This window comes from Cetorhinus maximus, unplaced genomic scaffold (genome assembly GCF_964194155.1).
Source record: "Cetorhinus maximus unplaced genomic scaffold, sCetMax3.hap1.1 HAP1_SCAFFOLD_1350, whole genome shotgun sequence".
NCBI lineage: Eukaryota > Metazoa > Chordata > Chondrichthyes > Lamniformes > Cetorhinidae > Cetorhinus > Cetorhinus maximus.
In genome coordinates this window covers 15,786-36,161 of record NW_027597291.1, presented here as the reverse complement: position 1 = coordinate 36,161, position 20,376 = coordinate 15,786, and the positions used below count along the sequence as shown (strand labels likewise).

General features: G+C 53.6%; 1 protein-coding gene across 1 annotated transcript; it reads right to left on the bottom strand.

Moving 5' to 3' along the window:
- Nucleotides 1-3,477: 3,477 nt before the first annotated feature.
- Nucleotides 3,478-19,085, bottom strand: gpatch4 (G patch domain containing 4). The gene is made up of 7 exons (XM_078536606.1): nucleotides 18,561-19,085; nucleotides 17,026-17,099; nucleotides 14,904-14,996; nucleotides 11,909-12,019; nucleotides 8,570-8,676; nucleotides 4,220-4,270; nucleotides 3,478-4,128 (listed from the first exon to the last, which is right to left on the bottom strand). The coding sequence occupies exons 1-7, from the start codon at nucleotides 18,604-18,606 to the stop codon at nucleotides 3,633-3,635; spliced, it is 978 nt and encodes a 325-aa protein (XP_078392732.1). The 5' UTR covers nucleotides 18,607-19,085; the 3' UTR covers nucleotides 3,478-3,632.
- Nucleotides 19,086-20,376: the final 1,291 nt, after the last annotated feature.

Sequence of the window (20,376 nt, the reverse complement as noted above, 5' to 3'; positions counted from 1 at the left end):
CTTCCGGACTGAATATTGAGTTCAACAACTTTAGATCATGAACTCTCTCCTCCATCCCCACCCCCTTTCCGATCCCTCTTTTTTCCAATAATTCATATAGATTTTTCTTTTCCCACCTATTTCCATTATTTTTAAATGTATTTCCATCCATTGTTTTATCTCTACCTTTTAGCCTATTTTGATTCCTTCCCCCCACCCCACCCCCACTAGGGCTATCTGTACCTTGCTTGTCCTGCTTTCTACCCTTAATGAGCACATTCCTTAGATAATATCACCACCTTCAACACCTCTTTGTCCTTTTGTCTGTGACATCTTTTGGTTATCTCCACCTATCACTGGCCCTCTATCCAGCTCTACCTGTCCCACCCCACCCTTAAACCAGCTTATATTTCACCTCTTTTCTATTTTTCTTTAGTTCTGTTGAAGAGTCATACGGACTCGAAACATTAACTGTGTCCCTCTCCGCAGATGCTGCCAGACCTGCTGAGTTTTTCCAGGTATTTTTGTTTTAGATTTCCAGCATCTGCAGTTTTTTTGCTTTTATCATGAGATAGTTGATGCATTGGTTTCAATTTTCCAAAATTCCCAAGATTCGGGGAAGGTTCCATGAGATTGGAAAGTAGAAAACGTAACTCCATTATTCAAAAAGAGAGGGAGATAAACTACATGCCAGTTAGCTTAACATCTGTCATAGGGGAAATGTTAGAAGCTATTATTAAAGATGTTATAGAAGGGCACTTGGAATATTTCCAGATAATCAGGCAGAGTGGATTTTAGTAAAATAAGGCAGGATCTGGCCAAGGTAGACTGGGAACAGTTACTTGTGGGGAAATCTACAGAGGAACAGTGGGGGGTGTTCAAAAAGGAAATGGGGAGGGTACAGGTTCAACATGTTCCCTCTAGGGTGATAGGAAGGAGGAACAAGCCCAGAGAACCATGGATGACCAGAGATATTCAGGTTACGATGAGAAGGAAAAGAGAGGCTTTTAGCAGGTACAAGGGAAGCAAATCAGCAGAGGCATTAGTGGAGAACAGACAGTGCAGGGTGGAGCTGAAGAAAGCAATGAGGAGAGCAAAGAGGGGATATGAGAAAGCTCTGGCTGGTAAAAGTAGGGAAAATCCGAAGATATTCTATAAGTATATCAATGGGAAGAGGATAACCAGGGAAAGAGTAGGACCCATAAGGGACCAAGGGGGCAATCTATGGGTGGAGCCAGAGGACATCACTAGAGTGTTGAATAAATACTTCACGTCTGTCTTCACCCAAGAGAATGAGGATGAAGGTATCGAACTCAGGGAGAGAGACTGCGAGGTTCTGGAGCAAATTGATATAGGGAGTGACATGGTATTGGAGGTGTAGGCAGGCTTAAAAGTGGACAAATCTCCAGGTCTGGGTGATTTGTGTCCCAGACTGCTGAGGGAGGCAAGGGAGGAGATCGCAGGGGCTCTGACCCAAATTTTTAATTCCTCTCTGGCCAGGGGGGGGAGGTGCCAGAAGACTGGAGAACAGCTAATGTGGTTCTGCTATTTAAGAAGGGTTGTAGGGAGAAGCCAGGGAACTACAGACCAGTGAGTCTCACATCAGTGGTAGGGAAACTGTTGGAGAAAATTCTGAAGGAGAGAATCTATCTCCACTTGGAGGCAAGGTTTGATCAGGGATAGTCAGCATGGCTTTGTCAGAGGGAGGTCATGCCTAACAAATTTGATTGAATTTTTTGAGGAGATGACCAGGTGTGTAGATGAGGGTAGTGCAGTTGATGTAGTTTATATGGATTTCTGCAAAGCCTTTGACAAGGTCCCACATGGGAGACTTATAAAGAAGGCAAATGCACATGGGATACAGGGTAATTTGATAAGGTGGATTCAAAATTGGCTTAGTTGTAGGAGACAGAGGGTGATGACAGAAGGATGCTTTAGTGACTGGAAGCCAGTGTCCAGTGGCGTACCACAGGGATCTGTGCTGAGTCCCATATTATTCGTCATTTATATAAACGACATAAATGACTATGTGGGGGGTAGGATTAGTAAGTTTGCGGACGATACAAAGATTGACCGGGTGGTTAACAGTGAGGTTGAGTGTCTTGGGCTACAGGAAGATATAGACGGGATGGTCAAATGGGCAGATAAGTGGCAGATGGAATTTAACCCTGAAAAGTGTGAGGTGATACACTTTGGAAGGAGTAATTTGACAAGGAAGTATTCAATGAATGGCATGACACTAGGAAGTTCTGAGGAACAAAGGGACCTTGGCGTGTGTGTCCATAGATCTCTGAAGGCAGAGGGGCATGTTAGTGGGGTGGTGAAAAAGGCATATGGGACAATTGCCTTTATCAATCGAGGCATAGATTACAAAAGTAGGGAGGTCATGTTGGAGTTGTATAGAACCTTAGTGAGGCCACAGCTGGAGTACTGTGTACAGTTCTGGTCGCCACATTATAGGAAGGATGTGATTGCACTGGAGGGGGTGCAGAGGTGGAGATTCACCAGGATGTTGCCTAGGATGAAACATTTAAGTTATGAAGTGAGGTTGGATAGACTTGGGTTGTTTTCGTTGGGGCAGAGAGAACTGAGGGGAGACCTGATCGAGGTGTAGAAGATTATGAGGGGCAGGGGCAGGGACAGGGTAGATAGGGAGCAGCTGTTCCCCTTAGTTGAAGGGTCAGTCACGAGGGGACACAAGTTCAAGGTGAGGGGGCAGGGGGTTTAGGGGGGATGCGAGGAAAAACCTTTTTACCCAGAGGGTGGTGACGGTCTGGAATGCACGGCCTGGGAGGGTGGTGGAGGCGGGTTGCCTCACATCCTTAAAAAAGTACCTGGATGAGCACTTGGCACGTCATAACATTCAAGGCTATGGGGCCAAGTGCTGGTCAATGGGATTAGGTAGGTAGGTCAGGTGTTTCTCACGTGTCAGCGCAGACTCGATGGGCCGAAGGGCCTCTTCTGCTCCGTGATTCTGAGTCAACACAGTTTTGTGAAGGGGAAATAATTTTGAACCAACTTATTGGAGTTCTTTGAAGTAACATGTGCTGTGGATAAAGGGGGAACTGGTGAATGTGCTGTGCTTAGGTTTCCAGAAGGCACTTGATAAGGCGCCTCATCAAAAACAAACTCTCAGGCAGCGCATTCCAGATCCCAACCAGTCGCTGCCTGAGAAACCTTCTCCTCATTGTCGCTGTGGGGTCGAGATTTATTCGTTAATTAAATTTCCTAATTAATTAACCCTGGTGGGGTTTGAGCCCAGAGCATTAAGCCTGGGGCCTCTGGATCGTCAGCCCCAGTGACGTGACCCCCTACCCCAGACCGCAGCCTCCCCCGAATGACCACGCCGCCATCGGTGGGATCTTGCTGTGCGCACGCTGGCTGCCCTGTGCTTCCTACGTGACAACAGCGACTGCGCTCCCAAGTGGGCGCCTAACTGACCGCGAAGGGCCTGAGGCAGGCGCTAGAGAAATGTAAAGTCTCACGACGCTGCACGTCTGCAGAGGTTTCGTCTTTATTGCTCAGCTCGAGAGTCGAGCGCAACGAATTAAAAACCGCTTCCGCTCACAGCCCGGCCTGGGTGGTCAGGGAGCTTCACCCTGGCGGACGGCGGTCCTGGGCGGCAGCACAGTCCCAGCACGCCGGTCCGTCCGTCAGCCGTCAGGGCACCGCTCGCCTTTACTCCTCTTTTTATTCTTGCTCGTTCCCGTCTTTCCGCCCTCTGGGACGCCCTCACTCCCCGGCAGCCAGGCCGCCGCCTCCTCCTCCTTCCTCCGCTTGCGCTTCTGCTTCCTCTCCGCCCCCCCGGGTCCCTGCGCGGGCGCCGGTTTCCGCTCGCCAGCGGGCAGGTGGCACTCGCCGCCGGTCCCCTGTTGGCGCTGACGCTCTCCCGCCGCCTCGCTCCCGCTGCAGTCGACGTCGCGCTCAGGGGAGGTGTGCTTTCTCCTCCTCTTCTTCTTCTTCTTCCTCCTCTTCGTCGTCTCGCCCTCCGTCTCCATCGCCTCGCCGGCCGGGTCCTCCCGCTTAGCCCCTCGGGGGACGCCGCCACCACCACCACCACCCAGATGCCCGTACCTCGCCAGAAACTGGCGTTCCTGCTCCTCCAGCCGCATCAGCTTGGCGCTCATGGACACGCCGTGTCGGGCACCTCTGGGGAGGGAGGAGAAAAGGGTTAGAGGATCCGGCCCAGCGCCCCGGGTGAAAACAGCGAGGCCCGAAGAGACGACGTTGACCCACTCACTTGTGTCCAGTGCGGCCCCCGCAAGCCTGTACCAATTCTTCATCTGTCAGTCTGCGTTCAAACAAAACACACACACAAACAGGGTAAGCAACGGGGTAGCCCAGCGACGCACAGTGTACGGGGTCCGCGTGTTCAAATCAACCGCACCTTCCAAAGCACTGGCACCCTCGGCCAACGCCGTTCATCTCGGCCGCCTCTCGGTGGGTCGCTCGCTCGTGGCTCAGACTGAGCCACCGAGAGGCGGCGGAGATGAACGGCGTTGGCCGAGGGTGCCGGTGTCACCCGGCACGGACGGCTGTCTCTGTTCGAGGCAGAGATTCGAGCGCAAAATCCCGGCCGACGCTCCGGCGCCAGGACCGAGGGGAGGAGGGGGGGAGGCGCTGAAATGTCGGGGGCTGCCGTCGCTCAGGATGAGACGTTAAACCGAGGGCACCCTCTCGGGTGGGTGTTTAAAGATCCCGCGGCCGCTATTGGTGGGGTGTGAGTCAGGGAGGGGCAGGAGCTCTCCCCCCAGTGTCTTGGGGCCCATATTTATCCCTCAGCCAGCTTCGACAGGTGAATCCGAGTCACCATCACGTTGCTTTGTGTGGGATCTTGCTGTGCTCTAATTGGCTGCCATATTTGCTGCATTGCAAACGTGACCACACTTCAAAAAGACAAGTACTTCGTTGGCCAGAAAGTGCTTTAGGAGGTCTCGAGGATGCGCCAGGTGCCATTGAAATGTGAGATCTTCCTTTCACAAAATGGTCACAGCACACGAGGCCATTCGGCCCGTTGTGTCTCTACCACCTCTCAAACGCGCAACTCACCTAGTGCCCCCTCCCTCGCCTTCTCCCCGTAACCCTGCACATTCTCCCTTTGCCAATAACTCTCCAATTCCCTATCGAGAGCCTCGATTGAACCCGTCTCCCCCCCCCACACTCTCGGGCAGCGCGTTCCAGACCCTCACCACTCGCTGGGTGAAAAGGTTTCTCCTCGTGTCTCCATCGCTTCTTTTACCAATCCCCTTAAATCTGGGTCCCTCTGCTTCTCGATCCTTCACCCCCGATGGGAACAGTTTCTCCCCATCAACTCTGTCCAAACCCCTCGTGATTTTGAACACCTCCATCAAATCTCCTCTCAAACTTCTCTTCTCCGAGGAAAACAGACCCAACCTGTCCACGTAACTGAAGTTCCTCATCCCTGGAACCTTCCTCGTGAATCTTTCCTGTACCCTCTCCAATGCCTTCACATCCTTCCTAAAGTGCGGTGCCCAGAAATGGACACAATACTCCAGCTGAGGCCGAACTCCTGCCTCATATAAATTCAACATACCCTCCTTGCTCTTGTACTCTATGCCCCTATTAATGAAGCTTTATTAACTGCACTCTCAACATTCCAGTAATAGCTGCAAATCAGGAGGTGAAGGGGAGAAAGGAATTTGGTGAAATTGAAATCAGTGGGGAAATGGTACTGAGCAAACTGATGGAGCTGTGGGTTGGCAAGTCTCCGGGTCCTGATGGACTACATCCTAAGGTCTTAAAAAAGGTGACTAATGAGGTAGTCAATGTGCTGGTGTTAATTTTCCAAAATTCACTCTATTCTGGAAAGGTTCCATCAGAGGAAAGTAGCAAATATAACCCCCTCTATTCAAGAAGGGAGGGAGGCAGAAAACAGGAAACTATAGGCCAGTTAGCCTTGACGTCTGTCGTGGGGAAGTGATCAGAATCGATCATTAAGGGGGTTATAGCTGGGCACTTAGAAGAGCTCAAGGCAATCGGGAAGAGTCAGCATGGTTTTGTGAAAGGAAAATCATGTTTAACCAATATATTGGAGTTTTTCTGAAGGAGTAACATGCGCTGTGGAAAAAGGGGAACCTGTAGATGTGCTGTACTTGGATTTCCAGAAGGTATTTGATAAGCTGCCACATTGAAGACTATTACAGAAAATTTAAGTGTGTGGTGTAGGTAACATATCAACATGGATAGAAGATTAGCTGGTTGGCAGAAAGCAGAGAGTTTGCATAAATGGGTCTTTTTCCCGATTGGCAGGATGTGACGAGTGGAGTCCCACAGGGATCTGTATTGGGGCCTCAGCTTTTTACCATTTACATCAATGACTTAGATGAGGGGAGTGAAGGCATAGTCGCTATATTTGCAGATGACGCAAAGATAGGTAGGAAAGTATGTTGTGAGGAGGACATGAGGAGGTTGCAGATGGATATAAATAGGTTGAGTGAGTGAGAATAAAATCTGGCAGATGGAGTTTAATGTGAAGTTGTTCATTTTGGCAGGAAGAACAAAAAAGCAGAGAATTACTTAAATAGAGAACGGCTGAATAATTCTGAGGTGCAGAGGGATCTGGGTGTTCTAGTACATGAATCACAATAAGTTAGTATGCAGGTACAGCGAGTAATTAAGAAGGCTAATGGAATGCTATCCTTTATTACGAGAGGGATTGAATATAAAAGTAAAGATGTTATGCTTCAGTTATACAGGGCATTGGTGAGACCACATCTGGAGTATTGTGTACAGTTTTGGTCTCCTTATTTAAGGAAGGATATAAATGTGTTGGAGGCGGTTCAGAGGAGGTTTACTAGATTGATACCTGGAATGCGTAGGTTGTCTGATGAGGAAAGGTTGGACAGACTGGGCTTGTTTCCACTGGAGTTTAGAAGAGTGAGGGGTGATTGGATTGAAGTTTACAAGATCCTGAACGGCCTGGACAAGGTGGACGTGGAAAGGATGTTTCCTCTTGTGGGTGAGACCAGAACTAGGGGGCACTGTTTTAAAATTAGGGGTCGCCCTTTTAGGACAGAGATGAGGAGAAATTTTTTCTCTCTGAGGGTTGTGCGACTTTGGAACTCTCTGCCTCAGAAGGTGGTGGAGACGGGGTCATTGGATATTTTTAAGGCAGAGGTAGATAGATTCTTGTTAGGCAAGGGAATCGAAGGTTATCGGGGGGTGTATGGGGATGTGGAAATCGGAACACAAAATCAGCTTATAGAATGGCGGAGCAGGCTCGAGGGGCCGAATAGTCCACTCCTGTTCCTATTTCTTATGTTCCCAACCTGTCCTGCCACCTTCAGTGATTTATGCACATACACACCCAGGTCCCTCTGCTCCTGCAGCTCCTTTATTTTATATTGTCTCTCCATGTTCTTCCTACCAAAATGAATCACTTCACATCTCTCCACATTGAACTCCGTCTGCCACCTGTCCAACCTATGTCCTTTTGAAATTCTGCACTATTCTCCTCACAGTTCATAATGTTTCCGAGCTTTGTATCATCCACACACTTGGAAACTGTGCCCTGTACACCAGGGACGAGGTCATTAATAAATATCAGGTAGAGCAAGGGTCCCAACATTGATCCCTGGGGAACTCCACTACAAACCTTCCTCCAGCCTGAAAAGCATCCCTTAACCATGACCCTCTGTTTCCTATCACCCAGCCAACTCTGTATCCACGAGCTATAACTCTGCTGACAGGTCTGTGGTGCAGCACTGTATCAAACGCTTTGTGGGAGTGTGGGTTAGGGAAAGATGGTGGTTCCATTTTAACTCAGACAAAAAAAGCCCCAGCACTAACTGGGAACAAAAGAGCCCCAGATACCGTCTGTGGCAAGCGAGAGTCCACAAAGCCGAGATCATTCAGCGTTGTTTAGACTCCAATTCCAAGCTCACTCCATCTTCCTGTTTGTACAGAAGGGAAGTGACCTGATCGAGGTCTTTAAAATCCTGACAGGGGTTCGATAGGGTCGACGTAGAGAAGATGTTTCCACTTGTCAGGGTGGGGGAGGGAGAGACCAGAACGAGGGGGGCCATCGATATCAGACAGACAGTCACTGATAAATCCGATGGGGAATTCAGGAGAAATGTCTTTACCCGGGGAGCGGGGAGAATGTGGGACTCACTCCCACGGGGAGCGGGGAGAATGTGGGACTCGCTCCCACGGGGAGTGGGGAGAATGTGGGACTCGCTCCCACGGGGAGCAGGGAGAACGTGGGACTCGCTCCCACGGGGAGCGGAGAGAACATGGGACTCGCTCCCGCGGGGAGCGGGGAGAATGTGGGACTCGCTCCCACGGGGAGCGGGGAGAATGTGGGACTCGCTCCCAAGGGAGCGGGGAGAATGTGGGACTCGCTCCCACGGGGAGTGGTCGAGGTGAATCGCAGAGATGGATTGAAGGGGGGGGTGGAAGCTGGATAAACACATGAGGGAGAGAGGAATAGAGGGATATGTTGATGGGGGGGGAAGAGGGAGAGGGGGGTGGGAGGAGGCTTGTGTGGGGCAGGAACACCAGCACGGGGCGAATTCTAGGCAGCGCTCCTGGGGGTTAAAGGGGCCACGCCAGTTCTGAGAGTTTGCACCTTGTGGCTGAAGAAAGGTTCAGCTTCTCATCTCCATCGCTGTCACTGTCGTCCGAAGGCTCTGATTCCACCAGCGCTGCTTTGCTGCTCGGCATCAGTGTGGCCGCCTGAAAGGAGAGAGTGATATCTTCAAAAATCAGGAAGGCGGTTCAGACAGAGTCAATAAGGAGAAACTGTTTCCACTGGGCAGGAGGGTCGGTAACCAGAGGGGGACACAGATTGAAGAGAATCGGGGAAAGAACCAGAGGGGGAGATGAGGAGAATTTGTTTTTTATTTACACAGCGAGTTGTTGTGATCTGGAAGGCGCTGCCTGAAAGGGCGGTGGAAGCAGATTCAATAGGAACTTTCAAAAAGTGGGGGAATCGGATAAATACTGGAAGGGGGAACATTTGTAGGGATATATGGGGGGAAAGAGAGCAGGGGGGTGGGAGGAGCGGGGACTAATTGGACAGATCTTTCTAAGAGCTGACACAGGCACGATGGGCCGAATGGCCTCCTGTGGATTTCAGTCTCTGTAACTGTAACAAACGCACAACTCACCACCGTAACACAGTCAAAATGCTCAGTTAAATCGGAGTAATTTAACCACTCATTCTGCATCTGTCCCCGGAGAGGTGTCAGGGCTGATCCGATTGAGGTGGTTAAAATAATCCAAGGATTTGACAGGATGAAGAAAACCGGTTCCCTCTGGTGTTTGGGGCTGGGGGCCGAGGCCAGAACAAGGGGGAAGAACCTCCGAATGTGAGCCGGGCCATTCAGAGGTGTTGTCAGGAAGCACTTCTTCACGCAGAGGGGAGTCGAGCTCATCGGCTGTCGAAACCCTCATCCATGACCTCGAGATTCAACTATCCGACTGCTCTCCAGGCTGCTCTTCCACATTGGACCCCACCCCACACCCCCCCCAGGAAACGTGAGGGCATCCATAACTCCGCCGCCCTCATGCCCTAACTCACCGTTCACCTATCACCCCCGCCCCAGCCCTGTGCAGGCCGAAGAACATCAGGCCCTGGTGCAGCAACTCCTCCATTTCAAAATTCTCAAGCTCATCTTTAATTCCCTCCAGGGCCCTCGCACCCCTCCCCGTCTCTGTAACCTCCTCGGGTGACAATCATCCAAGATCTCCGCGCTCTTCCAATCGGGAGATGCTCAAGAGGCCAGAAACTGGTGGAACGGGGAGAGTTGTAGAGGCTGGAGGGGGTTACAGAGATAGGGAGGGGTGTAGGGGCTGGAGGAGGTTACAGAGATAGGGAGGGGTGTAGGGGCTGGAGGAGGTTACAGAGATAGGGAGGGGGTGTAGGGGCTGGAGGAGGTTAGAGAGATAGGGAGGGGTGTAGGGGCTGGAGGGGGTTACAGAGATAGGGAGGGGTGTAGGGGCTGGAGGAGGTTACAGAGATAGGGAGGGGTGTAGGGGCTGGAGGAGGTTACAGAGATAGGGAGGGGGTGTAGGGGCTGGAGGAGGTTACAGAGATAGGGAGGGGTGTAGGGGCTGGAGGAGGTTACAGAGATAGGGAGGGGTGTAGGGGCTGCAGGGGGTTACAGGGATAGGGAGGGTTGTAGGTGCTGGAGGAGGTTACAGAGATAGGGAGAGGTGTAGGGGCTGGAGGAGGTTACAGAGATAGGGAGGGGTGTAGGGGCTGGAGGAGGTTACAGAGATAGGGAGGGGGTGTAGGGGCTGGAGGAGGTTACAGAGATAGGGAGGGGTGTAGGGGCTGGAGGAGGTTACAGAGATAGGGAGGGGTGTAGGGGCTGCAGGGGGTTACAGGGATAGGGAGGGTTGTAGGTGCTGGAGGAGGTTACAGAGATAGGGAGAGGTGTAGGGGCTGGAGGAGGTTAGAGAGATAGGGAGGGGTGTAGGGGCTGGAGGAGGTTACAGAGTTAGGGAAGGGTGTAGGGGCTGGAGGAGGTTACAGAGATAGGGAGGGGTGTAGGGGCTGGAGGAGGTTACAGCGATAGGGAGGGGTGTAGGGGCTGGAGGAGGTTACAGAGATAGGGAGGGGTGTAGGGGCTGGAGGAGGTTACAGCGATAGGGAGGGGTGTAGGGGTTGGAGGAGGTTACAGAGATAGGGAGGGGTGTAGGGGCTGGAGGAGGTTACAGAGATAGGGAGGGGTGTAGGGGCTGGAGGAGGTTACAGAGATAGGGAGGGGTGTAGGGGCTGCAGGAGGTTACAGAGATAGGGAGGGGATGTAGGGGCTGGAGGAGGTTACAGAGATAGGGAGGGGTGTAGGGGCTGGAGGAGGTTACAGAGATAGGGAGGGGTGTAGGGGCTGGAGGAGGTTACAGAGATAGGGAGGGGTGTAGGGACTGGAGGAGGTTACAGAGATAGGGAGGGGTGTAGGGGCTGGAGGAGGTTACAGAGATAGGGAGGGGTGTAGGGGCTGGAGGAGGTTACAGAGATGGGGAGGGGTGTAGGGGCTGGAGGAGGTTACAGAGATAGGGAGGGGTGTAGGGGCTGCAGGAGGTTACAGAGATAGGGAGGGGATGTAGGGGCTGGAGGAGGTTACAGAGATAGGGAGGGGTGTAGGGGCTGGAGGAGGTTACAGAGATAGGGAGGGGTGTAGGGGCTGGAGGAGGTTACAGAGATAGGGAGGGGTGTAGGGGCTGGAGGAGGTTACAGAGATAGGGAGGGGTGTAGGGGCTGGAGGAGGTTACAGAGATAGGGAGGGGTGTAGGGGCTGGAGGAGGTTACAGAGATAGGGAGGAGTGTAGGGGCTGGAGGAGGTTACAGAGATAGGGAGGGGTGTAGGGGCTGGAGGAGGTTACAGAGATAGGGAGGGAGCTGAGGCCACAAAGGGATTTGGAATCAAATCTATTAACTGGGAGCCAATAGAGACGACAGGGCCACACAAGCCAGCATCTTTCAGGGAGTGTCAATTGAACTAACTAAAAAAAATCCTTTCACGGGTATGTGGGCGTCTCCGGTGAGATAAGCATTTGTTGCCCGTCCCTAATTGCCCCCTTGGAACTGAGGGTCTCGCTCGGCCATTTCGGGGGGGGGGGGCAGTTTAAGAGTCGACCACGTGGCTGTGGGGTCTGGAGTCACGTGTAGGCCAGACTGGGTAAGGAGGGCAGATTTCCCTCCCTAAAGGGGGCATTAGTGACCCAGATGGGGGTTTTTATGACAATCGATGATGGTCGTCATGGTCACCGTCACTGAGACTCGCTTTATATTCCCAGATTTATTAATCGGATTTAAATCCCACCGGCCGCCCGGGGGTGGTGGGATTTGAACCCGGGTCCCCCGGGCCATTAGCTCTGGATTACTCGTCCGATGGCGTTACCACGACACCAGTGTCTCCCCGTACATTCGGTACACAGTCTCCCCCAAGAGTGGGAATACCTTAATGAACCGACCGTACAGCAGCTCCTTGCAGAGCTGGGCTTTCCGTGGCTTCTTGTTTGAAATGGACAGTTCCCCCTCCTCACCGACCTTCTTCACCTCCACACCGTCCTGCCAAGAAACACAAAGTGTCACAATCCCCAGAGCAGAGAAGGAGATTGAATCGAGGCGTTCGGAATCAGGAAGGGGGATTCGGACAGAGTAAATAAGGAGAAACTGTTTCCACTGGGCAGGAGGGTCGGTAACCAGAGGGGGACACAGATTGAAGAGAATCGGGGAAAGAACCAGAGGGGGAAGTGAGGAGAATTTGTTTTTTATTTACACAGCGAGTTGTTGTGATCTGGAAGGCGCTGCCTGAAAGGGCGGTGGAAGCAGATTCAATAGGAACTTTCAAAAGGGGGGGAATCGGATAAATACTGGAAGGGGGAATCATCTGCAGGACCATGGGGGGAAAGAGCAGAGTGCGGGGGAGAGTGGGGACTAAGTGGATAGATCGATCAGAGTCAGCACAGGGAAGATGGGCTGAATGGCCTCCTCCTGGGCAATGTGATTGAGACAGTGGAACAGTAATTAGAGACTAATTACTACCATCTAAATGATAAAACCCCAGATACGAAAGCACTCCATTTGCAGAGTTTTAATAATGCTTCGAAGAAGAGAAGATTTTTCATCATTCTCGGGATGTGGGTGTTGCTGGCTGGGCCCAGCATTTATTGCCCATCCCTAATTGCCCCCTTGAGGAGGTGGTGGGTGAGCTGCCTTCTTGAGCCGCTGCAGTCCCCTGCGGTGTAGGTGCACCCACCGTGCTGTTAGGGAGGGAGTTCCAGGATTTGGACCCAGCGACAGTGAAGGAACGGCCGATATATTTCCCAAGTCAGGGTGGTGAGGGGCTCGGAGGGGAACTTCCAGGTGGTGGTGTTCCCCCTGTGTCTGCTGCCCTTGTCCTTCTAGATGGTAGTGGTCGTGGGTTTGGAAGGTGCTGTCGAAGGAGCCTTGGTGAGTTGCTGCAGTGCATCTTGTAGATGGTACACACACTGCTGCTACTGTGCGTCGGTGGTGGAGGGAGTGAATGTTTGTGGATGGGGTGCCAATCAAGCGGGGCTGCTTTGTCCTGGATGGTGTCGAGCTTCTTGAGTGTTGTGGGAGCTGCACTCATCCAGGCAAGTGGGGAGTATTCCATCCCACTCCTGACTTGTGCCTTGTAGATGGTGGACAGGCTCTGGGGAGTCAGGAGGTGAGTTACTCACCACAGGATTCCCAGCCTCTGACCTGCTCTTGTAGTCACAGTATTTATATGGCTGGTCCAGTTCAGTTTCTGGTCAATGGTAACCCCCAGGATGTTGATAGTGGGGGATTCAGTGATGGTAATGCCATTGAATGTCAAGGGGCGATGGTTGGAATCTCTCTTGTTGGAGATGGTCATTGCCTGGCACTTGTGTGGTGCGAGTGTTACTTGCCACTTGTCAGCCCAAGCCTGGATATTGTCCAGGTCTTGCTGCATTTGGACACGGACTGCTTCAGTATCTGAGGAGTCACAAATGGCGAGCACTGGTTACTGCGACTGTCTCTCGATCTGGGGGCCACTCTCAGTGCCCCCCTCCTCAGTGAGGCAGGGACTCCATGCCACGCTTCACATTTGGCGACCGCACTTTCCCTGGGGGGGCACCAGCCGTCCTCGTCACCTACCCGCGCCAGCTCGGTGGGCGACCCCCCGTTATTCTGTGGGTGCGCTGGGAGGTGTCCAGGGACTCCGTTGGGGCCTTGGGACCCTGGTGCCCGGACCACTGTGCGAAGACAGCTCCAGAGGTGAGGACGGTGAAGTGGGCATTCCCCCTGCCACCACCAGGGGGCGCGTGATGGCGACTGAGGACCTCTGGTGGCAGGAGCTGGTACTAAGGCGGTCAAAGACCAGACAGGGAGTGACCTCTGCCAATGTAACCCAGGGAATAAGGTTTAAAGTTTTGGGTATGTGCTGGTGGAGGGGGGGGATGTAAGGAAGAACTTTTTTTTTAAACACAGCGAGTGGGAATGACCTGGAACTCGCTGCCCACAAGGGGGTGGGGGGTGGGTGGAACCAGAGACGACGAACAATTTCAAAAGGAAATTGGACAAACACTCGAGGGAAATAAACTCACAGGGAAACAGGAGTAGAGTGGGAGGGGGGCAAAATGGGGCCAACATGAATGCTTTACAGAGAGTCAGCATGGACTCGATGGGCCGAATGGCCTCTTGCTCCGTTATGACTTTATAAGGCGATATTAGGGACAGGTGACCAAAAACTCAGGTAAAGGAGGTTGGTTTAAGGAAGAGTCTGAAAGGAGCAGGTAGAGGGATGGACAGGGCGACAGGGAGAGAAGTGGAGATGTTCAGGGAGGGAACTCCAGAGCTCAGGGCCCCCAGGCAGCTGGGAATCGGGGGATGCTCAAGAGGCCGGAATTGGAGGAACGCAGAGATCTCGGAGGGTTGTAGGGGCTGCAGGGGGTTACAGAGATAGGGAGGGTTGTAGGGGCTGGAGGAGGATACAGAGATAGGGAGTGTAGGGGCTGGAGGAGGTTACAGAGATAGGGAGGGGTGTAGGGGCTGGGGGAGGTTACAGAGATAGGGAGGGGTGTAGGGGCTGGAGGAGGTTACAGAGATAGGGAGGGGTGTACGGGCTGGAGGAGGTTACAGAGATAGGGAGGGGTGTAGGGGCTGGAGGAGGTTACAGAGATAGGGAGGGGTGTAGGGGCTGGAGGAGGTTACAGAGATAGGGAGGGGTGTAGGGGCTGGAGGAGGTTACAGAGATAGGGAGGGGTGTAGGGGCTGGAGGAGGTTACAGAGATAGGGAGGGGTGTAGGGGCTGGAGGAGGTGACAGAGATCGTGCTGTGGGATTTGATTGAAATGGGAAGAATGTGTGGAACTGGGGAATTGGAGGCTGGGAGGGAAGTGGTAACAGAGGAGAGGTGAGGGGTGAAGGATGCACACACGGTACGACTGGTAAATCTATATCAGCACCTCTTTGCTTTCCACATTGATGTTCGCAGCAGCTTTATTGAAAACGTGATCCCACCAGTGAAATGTAAACTGCTCCCCAGCGTGATGGCCAACCTAGTGAAACACAACACATCAAACAATCAACATAGCAATCACCATCAACCAGTCACACACAGCACACCACAGTTACATACAGAGGGACACCAGTCAGTGTACAGATATCTCCCTGAGAGAGAGGGGAGTGAGAGACACCAGTCAATGTACAGATATCTCCCTGAGAGAGAGAGGGACTGAGAGACACCAGTCAGTGTACAGATATCTCCCTGAGAGAGAGGGGACTGAGAGACACCAGTCAGTGTACAGATATCACCCTGAGAGACAGGGGACTGAGAGACACCAGTCAGTGTACAGATATCTCCCTGAGAGTAGGAGAGGGACTGAGAGACACCAGTCAGTGTACAGATATCTCCCTGAGAGAGAGGGGACTGAGAGACACCAGTCAGTGTACAGATATCTCCCTGAGAGTAGGAGAGGGACTGAGAGACACCAGTCAGTGTACAGATATCCCCCTGAGAGAGAGGAGACTGAGAGACACCAGTCAGTGTACAGATATCTCCCTGAGAGAGAGCGGACTGAGAGACACCAGTCAGTGTACAGATATCTCCCTGAGAGACAGGGGACTGAGAGACACCAGTCAGTGTACAGATATATCCCTGAGAGAGAGGGACTGAGAGACACCAGTCAGTGTACAGATATCTCCCTGAGAGAGAGTGACTGAGAGACACCAGTCAGTGTACAGATATCTCCCTGAGAGAGAGCGGACTGAGAGACACCAGTCAGTGTACAGATATCTCCCTGAGAGAGAGCGGACTGAGAGACACCAGTCAGTGTACAGATATCTCCCGGAGAGAGGGGGACTGAGAGACACCAGTCAGTGTACAGATATCTCCCTGAGAGAGAGGGGACTGAGAGACACTAGTCAGTGTACAGATATCTCCCGGAGAGAGGGGGACTGAGAGACACCAGTCAGTGTACAGATATCTCCCGGAGAGAGGGGGACTGAGAGACACCAGTCAGTGTACAGATATCTCCCTGAGAGAGAGGGGACTGAGAGACACCAGTCAGTGTACAGATATCTCCCTGAGAGTAGGAGAGGGACTGAGAGACACCAGTCAGTGTACAGATATCCCCCTGAGAGAGAGGAGACTGAGAGACACCAGTCAGTGTACAGATATATCCCTGAGAGAGAGGGGACTGAGAGACACCAGTCAGTGTACAGATATCTCCCTGAGAGCAGGAGAGGGACTGAGAGACACCAGTCAGTGTACAGATATCTCCCTGAGAGGGACTGAGAGACACCAGTCAGTGTACAGATATCTCCCTGAGAGAGAGGGACTGAGAGACACCAGTCAGTGTACAGATATCTCCCTGAGAGAGAGGGACTGAGAGACACCAGTCAGTGTACAGATATCTCCCTGAGAGTAGGAGAGGGACTGAGAGACACCAGTCAGTGTACAGATATCCCCCTGAGAGAGAGGAGACTGAGAGACACCAGTCAGTGTACAGATATATCCCTGAGAGAGAGGGGACTGAGAGACACCAGTCAGTGTACAGATATCTCCCTGAGAGAGAGCGGACTGAGAGACACCAGTCAGTGTACAGATATCTCCCTGAGAGACAGGGGACTGAGAGACACCAGTCAGTGTACAGATATATCCCTGAGAGAGAGGGACTGAGAGACACCAGTCAGTGTACAGATATCTCCCTGAGAGAGAGTGACTGAGAGACACCAGTCAGTGTACAGATATCTCCCTGAGAGAGAGCGGACTGAGAGACACCAGTCAGTGTACAGATATCTCCCTGAGAGAGAGCGGACTGAGAGACACCAGTCAGTGTACAGATATCTCCCGGAGAGAGGGGGACTGAGAGACACCAGTCAGTGTACAGATATCTCCCTGAGAGGGAGGGGACTGAGAGACACCAGTCAGTGTACAGATATCTCCCTGAGAGAGAGGGGGGACTGAGAGACACCAGTCAGTGTACAGATATCTCCCTGAGAGAGAGAGGGGACTGAGAGAAACCAGTCAGTGTACAGATATCTCCCTGAGAGGGGAGTTGTTGATGAATTGTTCAGTGAACTCACCCCCGCTGTGTCACATTTCACCTTCACTTTAATAGCTTCGCGGATTCCATCCTCTCTCCGACCCAGGCCCTTCCCTTTGGAGAGAAACACAAATGAAGAGGTTACATTTCAATCATAGGGTGAATCCGATCAAATCCCCCTCCCAGTCATCCTGCGCTGCTCTATCCCCCTCCCCGTCCCCGCCCAGTCACCCTGCGCTGCTCTATCCCCCTCCCCGTCCCCGCCCAGTCACCCTGCGCTGCTCTATCCCCCTCCCCGTCCCCGCCCAGTCACCCTGCGCTGCTCTATCCCCCTCCCCGTCCCCGCCCAGTCACCCTGCGCTGCTCTATCCCCGTCCCCGCCCAGTCACCCTGCGCTGCTCTATCCCCCTCCCCGTCCCCGCCCAGTCACCCTGCGCTGCTCTATCCCCCTCCCCGTCCCCGCCCAGTCACCCTGCGCTGCTCTATCCCCCTCCCCGTCCCCACCCAATGCTGCTCTATCCCCCTCCCCGTCCCCACCCAGTCACCCTGCGCTGCTCTATCCCCCTCCCCGTCCCCTCCCCCTCACCCTGTGCTGCTCTATCCCCCTCCCCGTCCCCGCCCCCACCCAGTCACCCTGCACTGCTCTATCCCCCTCCCCGTCCCCCTCCCAGTCACCCTGCGCTGCTCTATCCCCCTCCCCGTCCCCCTCCCAGTCACCCTGTGCTGCTCTATCCCCGTCCCCGCCCAGTCACCCTGCGCTGCTCTATCCCCCTCCCCGTCCCCTCCCCCTCACCCTGCGCTGCTCTATCCCCCTCCCCGTCCCCTCCCCCTCACCCTGCGCTGCTCTACCCCCCTCCCCGTCCCCATCCAGTCACCCTGCGCTGCTCTATCCCCCTCCCCGTCCCCCTCCCAGTCACCCTGCGCTGCTCTATCCCCCTCCCCGTCCCTCTCCCAGTCAGCCTGCGCTACTCTATCCCCCTCCCCGCCCAGTCACCCTGCGCTGCTCTATCCCCCTCCCCGTCCCCCTCCCAGTCACCCTGTGCTGCTCTATCCCCCTCCCCGTCCCCGCCCAGTCACCCTGCGCTGCTCTATCCCCCTCCCCGCCCCCGCCCCCGCCCAGTCACCCTGCGCTGCTCTATCCCCCTACCCGTCCCCGCCCAGTCACCCTGCGCTGCTCTATCCCCCTCCCCGTCCCCGCCCAGTCACCCTGCGCTGCTCTATCCCCCTCCCCGTCCCCGCCCAGTCACCCTGCGCTGCTCTATCCCCCTCCCCGTCCCCGCCCAGTCACCCTGCGCTGCTCTATCCCCCTCCCCGTCCCCGCCCAGTCACCCTGCGCTGCTCTATCCCCCTCCCCGTCCCCGCCCAGTCACCCTGCGCTGCTCTATCCCCCTCCCCGTCCCCCTCCCAGTCACCCTGCGCTGCTCTATCCCCGTCCCCGCCCAGTCACCCTGCGCTGCTCTATCCCCGTCCCCGCCCAGTCACCCTGCGCTGCTCTATCCCCCTCCCCGTCCCCACCCTGCGCTGCTCTATCCCCCTCCCCATCCAGTCACCCTGCGCTGCTCCCCCCATATTTACCCTTCCTCCACCCCCGCTCCCTCAGTTGTTTCTCCGCGAACTCCATGCTGCCGCTCAGTGCGGAAACACGTCACGCGCCGGCACGAAGCACAATGAGCATGCGCCGCATGCCGCCATCTTTGTAAAGGTCCGGGGTTCTCCCCACCCCGCCCCCATGGGGCCGTCGAGCCATATTTGTAAAGGTTGGCCAGGAGAGCTGCGTGACGGGCCTGCCCGGTGGCCATCTTGGTTTGAGGGGGACGTTGTCCACAATGAGCATGCGCTTTGGCCATCTTTGTCGTGGGCACTTCTCCATATGGCGCATGCGTCGCCGGCATGTCTGTAAAGGAAAGAAGCACAACGTTGAGCATGCGTAAAGAGCGGCTGTGCCGGCCATCTTTGTAAAGGAAGGCCTCAGGTTTGGTTGGGAAGGGGTGGGGCTGAGTGTTCAGAGACCAGCAGAATTGATATAAAGTACAATTCAGCCAATTATCCTGTGCAGTAAACAAGTCAGGGATGTAATTGCATCTTGTAGATGGTACACACACTGCTGCTACTGTGCGTCGGTGGTGGAGGGAGTGAATGTTTGTGGATGGGGTGCCGATCAAGCGGGGCTGCTTTGTCCTGGATGGTGTTGAGCTTCTTGAGTGTTGTGGGAGCTGCACTCACCCAGGCAAGTGGGGAGTATTCCATCCCACTCCTGACTTGTGCCTTGTAGATGGTGGACAGGCTTTGGGGAGTCAGGAGGTGAGTTACTCACCGCAGGATTCCCAGCCTCTGACCTGCTCTTGTAGCCACAGTATTTATATGGCTAGTCATAGTCATAAGAGTCATCGAGGTCAACAGCACAGAAAAAGGTCCATGAAAAGGGCCTCACTATTCTAATCCCATTTTCCAGCACTAGGCCCACAGCCTTGTATACCATGGGCATCATCGCAAGTGCACATCCAAATACTTCTTAAATATTATGTGGGTTTCTGCCTCTACCACCCTTTCAGGCAGTGAGTTCCAGATTCCCACCACCCTCTGGGTGAAACAATTCTTCCTCACATCCCCTCTAAACCTCCTGCCCCTGACCTTAAATCTATGCCCCCTGGTTATTGATCCCTCCACCAAGGGGAAAAGTTCCTTCCTGTCCACCCTATCTATTGCCCCTCATCATTTTATACACCTCAATCATGTCCCCCCTCAATCTCCTCTGCTCCAAGGAGAAATAACCTCAGTCTATCCAATTTCTCCTCGTAACTAAAACTCTCCAGCCCAGGCAACATCCTGGTAAATCTCCTCTGCACCCTCTCTAGTGCAATCACATCCTTCCTATAATGCGGATTCCAGAACTGCACGCAATACTCTAGCTGTGGCCTAACCAGCGTTTTATACAGTTCCAGCATAACCTCCCTGCTCTTATATTCTATGCCTCGGCTAATAAAGGCAAGTATCCCACATGCCTTCGTCAGTTTCTGGTCAATGGTAACCCCCAGGATGTTGATAGTGGGGGATTCAGCGATGGGAATGCTGTTGAATGTCAAGGGGCGATGGCTGGATTCTCCCTTGGTTGGAGATGGTCATTGCCTGGTATTTGCATGGCACGAATGTTACTTGCCGTATATATTGGGTTACATCTTTATATTGTACACGTGAACCTTCAACCTCTGCCTGATAAGCACGGAGGGGAGTGATGCCCCTCCCTCCCTTCACCCCTCCCTCCCTTTACCCCTCCCTCCCCCTTACCCCTCCCTCGCCAACCATACCCACCTCCCATGAACGAATTAAAACAAGAGTCCCGCTGGGTTGTCGTGCTGTGGCGGTTTGGTTCAGGGTGAAGTAACAGGAGACT